At 52.2% G+C, this 7,786-nt stretch overlaps 1 protein-coding gene across 1 annotated transcript; it reads left to right on the forward strand.

The window, feature by feature from the left end:
• The first annotated feature begins 2,747 nt into the window (after window positions 1–2,747).
• On the forward strand, window positions 2,748–6,842 carry DBX1 (developing brain homeobox 1). Its single transcript, XM_028117679.1, has 4 exons — window positions 2,748–3,114; window positions 3,755–3,856; window positions 5,801–6,003; window positions 6,486–6,842. Exons 1-4 carry the CDS (start codon window positions 2,748–2,750, stop codon window positions 6,840–6,842), a joined length of 1,029 nt encoding a protein of 342 aa, XP_027973480.1.
• The last annotated feature ends 944 nt before the right edge of the window (window positions 6,843–7,786 follow it).

Raw genomic sequence — 7,786 nt, forward strand, 5'->3', positions numbered from 1 at the left:
GCTCTGCAGACAGACCGCTGGAGGCAGGGTCCACGTGGATCGCAGCAAGGGGTTGCTTCCAAAATGTCAGGGCTCCTTTTTAACAGCTGAGAAGTTAGCAGCAGTTAGTCTATAGTAAGGCAGAAAGACCGGGATGTATGTGTGTGTGTGTGTGCGCGCGCGCGCGCGGTGTTGGTGGTGGAGGGCGCATAGAGCGTGTCAGTAGGCAGGATAATAACTAAAAACTACACCCAGAGAAATGCCCTAGGAGGAGAAGAGGCCTAGGGAAGAGGATGGCGCTAGGAGGGCTCCAGACTGGCTTTGCGTTCTTAGCGCTCCTCCCCTCCCTTCTGAAAGACCCTGCAAACAGAGGCGCTATTCCGACCCTCTGGAAGACTCGGAAAGCGCTTCATTGATGGGTAATACAACACCTGTAGTCATAGCTTTCTTCTAACTCAAGAACTGGCTACAGCTCCAGGAGGGGAGGAAAAGAAAGAGGGAGGGAGTGAGAGGAGAAAGGGGTGGGGGGGGGAGGAGGAGAATTGGACCTGAGACGAGTTGGAGGGAGAGAATGCAAAAAAGCAGAGCCGGTCTCCCAGCTTCCAGAAAGCAGCTGGGGGCAAGGGTAGTGGGGAACTGATAGCGATGGAAAACTTTGTCTTGTGGCAAGCTTAAAGTGCAGGCGTTCAAACAGTTTAGACTTTGCTCCCCTATTTTATTGCAAAACTTCAAAAAGAGAAACTTTCAAAGTTCGTCACAGATGTCCCTCGACCGTTTCAGGGGACTCCAATTAACTCGAGCAATGCATTTCGCATATTTAAATAGCCACTTATTTAAAAGTTCCTTTCCTTAGAGGTTTTCGGCTGCCTGCCGCTCAGTACGCTTCCATAAGCGTCTTGGGCTCAGAAACTCCATACTTGCGTCACCTTTGAGCCTTATAATTCGGCTCCAGAGCCCAGCCCTAAATAACTTTTTAATTTGAATCAAGGGAGAGCTTTAGCGGGCTCCGTTTCTGGTTTAATGTGATATAAATCGCAGATGCACTTTTATTGAATGGTTAAAGCAGCGACATGGAGATCATCAACACAAAACGCCCTGAACAAAACCATCGAGAGAAATAAAGCTGGTTAATAAGATTTTTGAGAAAGCTTTGTGTTAAAAAGCAAAAAGGAAAACCAGCTGAAGGTGACAGTTAGTTCATGGTTAATAGGATCAGGGCAGCCTGGCGGGGCTGCACACTTCTCTTTGGGGAGGTTCAGCCACACCAAAGAAATGAATGGGACATTTAACACATCTGTTATCTCGCCGAACAGAGAAACGGGAATCGAGGTTCAGCACCACCCCAGCCCCAAACCAGAGTAAAGGGAAGGACTAGTCTCCACGAAGATTCTCATTTGAGGCCCCAGATTAAGCATAGACTCTCCTGACTGTGGGCCAGCATTCTTGGGAATGGCGTTCTTCGCGCTGTTTTCACACGCTTGTTACACTGCAGTTAATTAAGAGGCTGCAAAACTTTGGCCGAGTTAAGCGCCCAGCAGTGGGTAGAACCCTCAACCTTCGCTGCTATGGTTTTAAAAGTCCAGGCTGTAAGTTACAAATGAAACTGCAGAAAGCTCCTTGAGGTTGGAAAGGGGCCAGCGTAGCGTTCCAGTGTTCAGGTCGCCTGGCTTGAGGCTGCTTCCGGCAGGAGTAAGCCCTGTGCAAGTGGAATACCGCCGCCTAGCCCTGGTGCGTTGCTGCTCTCTGATCCTCTACCAGGCGAGCGAGCTGCGGAGTGCTTCTTGGTGACACTTCTAAGAGAAATGTCGCTGAAAATTGTTTTCCAAGTTGCTGGGAGTTTGCAGAAGGAGACGCATTTTATCATTCAGGTATCTACCAACTCTCTCAAACTCTATTAGTTTCCCGACACGAAATAACTCAAGCCAAGACCTCTTCCTCCATCCTTATGGACCCACAACTAATAACCCCAAAGCATCAATTCCAATCTCCCTGTGTTGTTAGAATGGCACCCCACAAACACTGATTTTACCCACCCCTCACATCTGCTTTATGCCTCAGCTGGAGTAGCGTGTAGTGCTAGAGACCTAAGAAGGGAGTATATTTTCGTGTTCACTGACTTGAAATTTTCCATTGCCCACCCCACAAGGGGGAGGGTTATTTTACTGATTGCCTGGAGATGAATTTCTATGAATATTTATTGATTTATTTTCCAGGCTCAGCAGGGGAGCTGCAAATAAATTTAGTGCGTTCTTTAAATAATTCCTTTTCTATGAGGCAAGATGTCATCTGAAACTTCTAAATAGGCATTTAATTAGCCCGGGTGTTGCTTCGGAACAAAAACTCCCGGCGAGAGCTTTGGGGGCGCACTGTATTGCAAAGAGGCGGTCGATATGCAGAATTGATGCGCGCCAGCCTTTGTTGCCAGCCCATTGTGCGGGCCATGCTTATGAAGACTAATCCAATCATAAATTGCACCCCTGCGCCAATCAGAGCGCCCAGAGCCTCCGGCGAATGAAGCTCGAGTGGAGAACTTTGTTGAACTTCATTGTCAGAGCTGTCACTTTTCAAAGAGCTTTAACGGGCGGGCCACTATAAAACCATCACCTCGACGGGAGGACCACGGAGGACTCGCAGACGCCCAAGTGGGATCGTTACTTGGAGACGTTTGCCCAAGAGAGAGGGGACTGCGGGGGCGGGAGGGGCGGGAAGCGAGGCATTTACCCTCCGGCCACTGGAAGAAGGGTTATTCTGCCCGCCCCGCGCCTAACATGATGTTCCCCGGCCTCCTCGCACCCCCCGCCGGGTACCCCAGCCTCCTGCGCCCCACGCCCACCTTAACGCTGCCCCAGTCCCTGCAGTCGGCGTTTTCTGGCCACTCGAGCTTCCTGGTGGAGGATCTGATTCGCATCAGCCGGCCTCCCGCTTACCTGCCCCGCAGCTTACCCACCGCCAGCATGTCGCCCCCTAGGCAGGGGGCCCCCGCGACTCTCACAGACACCGGGACCTCAGACCTGGGCTCCCCGGGTCCGGGCAGCCGACCAGACGGTTCACCTCAGACGGCCGCCTCCCCTGCCAGCGAGCCCACGTTTCTGAAGTTTGGGGTGAACGCCATCCTCTCCTCTGCGCCCAGAACCGGTAAGTGAACGCAAAACGCTGAGGTCCGGTCCAGGTGCCAGTCCTTCTGGCTCCGGTTTCCTGTATGCAGCAGGCACCCGCTCACACATCGGCGCACATACTTACGCAAGATCCCCGAAGCCTCACGTAGCGCAATGCGAGGCTTAGGTCCAGCCAATTCCCGGGAAAAGCTCCAGGTTTGCCCCACCCTCATAATGAACTTGAGCACCTGCAGTCGGAGAGAGCGCACGCCCCTAGGTATCTGTGTTTCTGCCCTCGAACTTCCGGAAGCCAGTTTTTAAAACCCAAGATAATATATTTACTAGCTTAGCTAGTATTATGGACCTGCAATTCTTTGCTTCCCCTCCCCAATACTACCTATCTCGCTAGTGCCCAGGATGAGATTGGGGACAGGGGGCCGATTCTGAGGTGGGGGGGAGGGTTCGTGTGGGGGTGGGGAGGGTGGAAGGATACCCACAGATGGCACAATGTTAGGAAAAGATTTCTTTTACTCTGTCAAAACACTGAGGAAGACGTCTTTGAAGCCAGTGGAAGGGTTAATCATATCATGTATTCAATGTTCTGTACAATAATCAAGTACCTAATCAAATTCCCTTTCTGTCTCCCTCCTTCTTTTCCTTCCTCCTTTATTCTCTGCTAGAAACGTCCCCCGCCTTGCTCCAGAGCGTTCCTCCCAAGACCTTCGCCTTTCCCTACTTTGAAGGCTCCTTCCAGCCTTTTATCAGATCTTCTTATTTCCCAGGTAGGTCTCGTCCCCCTTCCTGGGGGCGGCGCCCCAGCCCCAGCCTGTCGCTCCCTGCTCCGAAGCCATATTTCTCCGTCCACCCCTCGAGGTTATGCTCTGGTTCAGAGGTTGCGAGGCGTACAACATTCACGAATCCGTCGCGCCAATTTGATGCCCTATTTAGCACAAGCAGTGACTGCTTGACACTTTGCACCAATTCCCTGCTCTACAAATTAGCAGGAATTGTCATGGTCCCAATTTGAGGCGGTTCCCTTCCCGGCGAGGAGCTGTTGGCATCCCTTCACGCCGCCGTTTTCCCACAGAGTCAGTGCACTTGGCCACGATTCCCCACAAAGGTTTCAGCACCATGACCAATTGGTCAGCTCCTCCGGGCAGCCACACACAGATCAGCCCTCGCCCCTCCACGCCGCCGAGAGACACCTACCAGCCGGGGCTAATTTCTCTTTAAGACTCATTCAGGGCTTCGGGCTTTTCACAAGACCACATGGGGTGCCCTCTTGTGTGGGATGCCTGGGGTCGCCCAGGGGGAGGGAGGACTAGATCCTCCCACAACCCCAAACTTCTATTTCCAACCTGATTTCCCAACCTTTTCTCAGACCCTTCCCCCATCGCCTTATCTTTTTAAAGACCTTGAGCTTGTAGAATAAGAAGTCCGAGGGAAAGCCCCTAATCGGGTCCCAGTCTAAAGGAGAAACACCTTACACAGTTTACAGGAGGTTTTCATCCTGCAATCCCAGTGGTGACTCAAACTATAGCTCAAAAACTCTGCAACGGGTCAAGACTCAGGCGATAGAGGAGAGCCTCTAAAGAGAAGAGAAACTGGGCATGGACGGTGGGGGATGGGTAAAACCACGACAACACTCCCAAATATCAGCGAAAGAAACAAGCAATTGATTTTTAAAAGGGGGAGAGAGAATTCACCAAGAGCCCCCAACCACCATTCATGCTGCTGCTGCTAATGGAATTTGCTCCCTTTCTCCCTCATCTCAATGCTCTAACAAAAACAACCCGAGCTTTATAAATAGCTTTTCATGTCCATTTAATGAAAATGATTCCGGGAAGAGAAGCCTCTGCCATCAGTATTCTCCCAATGGTCTTGGCCTGCAGTTGTGTTTAGTTTGAAAGTGTAAATCTCTTTTGTCCCAGTAATATATGGCTTTCGCTGCTTGTCCTCAGTCTTTTTCTGTTAGTTCATTACTACACAATTACCATTCACGCTTCATTAGAGTCTCTGTTTCTTTTTGGGTTTTTTTTTCCTCCCTTAAAGCAAAACTCTCCCCCTTTTTATCATGCCAATACCCATTGGGGAGCGGTCAATGTGCTAATTAGCTGCCACTTTTCATGTATTCGGGCCGAATTCTTTACGTTTTGTGGGGGAGGGGAGGAAAGATTAATATGAAAAAGATGAATGCTGATTGGATTTTTCAAAAAAAAAATCCAAAGCGGATTTTCTTCTGTCAAATCAGTAAAGCACCTCATTTTCATCTAAAGAATGCAAAAGCCACCAAGGTGATAAAAGCTTAAGGGGGAAACCCAGTGGCCTCCGCTGTATATTTTATATTTATTTTGGTAATTTATGTTTTTCTGTTCCTATTTTAGCCGATATACGCAGGTTTGTTCCCTTGAGACTGTTCCCCTGAGACCATTGAATGGAAAAACGAAGCGGGCTATTGTGGGGGCTGTTTTCTGTGTTTCCGTGGTTTTACCTAATCCGGGTTTGCTTGGTTGAAAGGGAAAGTTATTTGGGCGGAAAGCGCCTTTCACACTCGCAGGTTTGTAGGTTCCTGCCCTATTCTCCAAGAGGAGAAAAAGGGGAGCTTTAAAGAAATGAAGGGATCAGAGAGAAAAACCGAGGGAGGCCACTAGGGAGGGGCAGACACTGCGGCCTCGGCGGGACACCGCCCACTCACTGGTAACCCCCCCACCCCTACCCCTCCGCAGCGTCCTCGAGCGTCGTGCCCATCCCGGGGACCTTCTCCTGGCCGCTTGCGGCCCGCGGCAAACCTCGCCGGGGCATGCTGCGTCGAGCCGTGTTCTCCGACGTGCAGCGCAAGGCGCTGGAGAAGATGTTCCAGAAGCAGAAGTACATCAGCAAGCCCGACCGCAAGAAGCTGGCGGCCAAGTTGGGCTTGAAAGACTCACAAGTGAGGGTGGTCTCCCCACAGCCCCAGCCCCCACTCTTCACCCCTCCCCCGCGCATCCTACAACGGGGAGGGTTCTCTGAAACCGGTTAGGTCCCATAGTACGGATGGGGAAAGTAAGGAATAGAGAGGGAATGCGTGCACTAGTCAGCTTCCTTGAGGCTCCTCGGGACAGCCCGCTTCTCTCCCAGTCCCTGCGCTCCCCGCCCGGCTCAGCAGCCCCCACCCGCCCCCGCGGCCGTCCGGGTCGGAGATCAGAGGATGGGGCTAGAGGAGTGAGGAGCTGAGGAGGGGATGAGGGTAGGGTGAGTGCCTTGAGCCACCTGAACCCACTCCAGGGCGTGGGCAGCAGGCAAGGGGAGAAGGACAGAGCCTCCTACCCACCCCTGTGGTCCTGCCGGCGCCCCTCCCCCCAGGCCCTTGCCGGGAAGAGCCTGCGCTAACCTCTGCTTGTCCCCCGCTCCCCCCCCCACCCCGCGCCCCAGGTGAAAATCTGGTTCCAGAACCGACGCATGAAGTGGCGGAACTCCAAGGAGCGCGAGCTCCTGTCTAGCGGGGGCTGCCGAGAGCAGACCCTTCCCACCAAACTCAATCCGCACCCGGACCTCAGCGACGTGGGCCAGAAGGGCCCGGGGGACGACGAGGAGGAAGACGAGGGCGCGGGCAGCCCCCGCCACCGCCTAGTCTATCACGCGTCCCCCGACCCTCGGCATCTGCGGGACCCGCGACTGGAAGGACCGCTGCCCGCCTCGCCCGCGCACTCGAGCAGCCCCGGCAAGCCTTCGGACTTCTCCGACTCTGAGGAGGATGAGGAGGGCGAAGAGGAGATCACCGTGTCTTAGAAGCCCGCCCCTCGGCCTGGTACTGTTTAGAAGTGCTTTGAAATTGAAGAGGCGGGATTCCGTCTGCATGTCCGCTCAGTTCCTGCTGCCCAGACGCTGCCACTCCCCTTTGCAGAACCATCTCCTCGTCAAGGACACCCCAGCCCCTTCCACTGCCCAAAACGGCCTTTCCCTCCCCCACACCACCTCCCAACAGCTCTTTCCCCGTTAAGTGAAACTTAGGTTTCGGTCCCAGCCTTAACTTTTCTACCGGAGCTCCTATCTTGCTTATTGCAAGCTATTTTAAACACAGTGGGGGTGTTCACACCCATAGCCTGGGTTTAGCTGTGAGCCAGGCTCTGCAGGTCTTTAGCAGTGACAACTCAATAAGGGAGGACACTCTTAATGGCAAAGGAAACGGAGTTAGGAGTCACAGCGTCCTAAGTGTGTAACTCCAAGACCTTGGACTTCCTAGATGCCTCCACCTCCCTATCTTAGGTTGGAGGGTCTCCTACCCAGCGACTCTGGCAACCCAGTCTTTCCATAGCAGCTCCCTCAGAAATCTCAAGTATTTTTTTTTAACGTACACACACACACACACACACACACACACACACACGCACACACACACACACACACACACACACCCCTACCTTCTGGTCTAAGGCACAACATAAATATTGAGTCTTTTCTGTCATAATCTCAATGCTTTCTGGGCAAAAAGTGAGTTGTTGAGGGAAAAGTCTCTATTTCTGTATGCATGTTTTAAAGCTTTTTCTTTATAATTTCTGTATCCATAGTATATGCACCAAGCACTCTACGTTGTGCCCTTTTATTATTTCTGGGGAGATTTCACTGACCTGCAAGGCTCTTGAGCACTGGGCATGAGGTGAGCAGAGAGAGAACCCTCAAGCCTCTTTGATTTTGATTTTGTTTTTTACTGAACTTTGCTGTCTTTGCACAGC

Source organism: Eumetopias jubatus, unplaced genomic scaffold (assembly GCF_037043125.1).
Source record: "Eumetopias jubatus isolate StellerSeaLion01/CBP00866 unplaced genomic scaffold, mEumJub1_p1.0 scaffold_13, whole genome shotgun sequence".
Lineage (NCBI taxonomy): Eukaryota > Metazoa > Chordata > Mammalia > Carnivora > Otariidae > Eumetopias > Eumetopias jubatus.

Bases quoted from the DNA above. Each gene is read 5' to 3' on its own strand.
- DBX1 (XM_028117679.1), top strand. From the start codon at position 2,748: ATGATGTTCCCCGGCCTCCTCGCACCCCCCGCCGGGTACCCCAGCCTC. The intron at 3,115-3,754 runs GTAAGTGAACGC...ATTCTCTGCTAG, and splicing joins CTCCTCTGCGCCCAGAACCG to AAACGTCCCCCGCCTTGCTC. The intron at 3,857-5,800 runs GTAGGTCTCGTC...ACCCCTCCGCAG, and splicing joins CAGATCTTCTTATTTCCCAG to CGTCCTCGAGCGTCGTGCCC.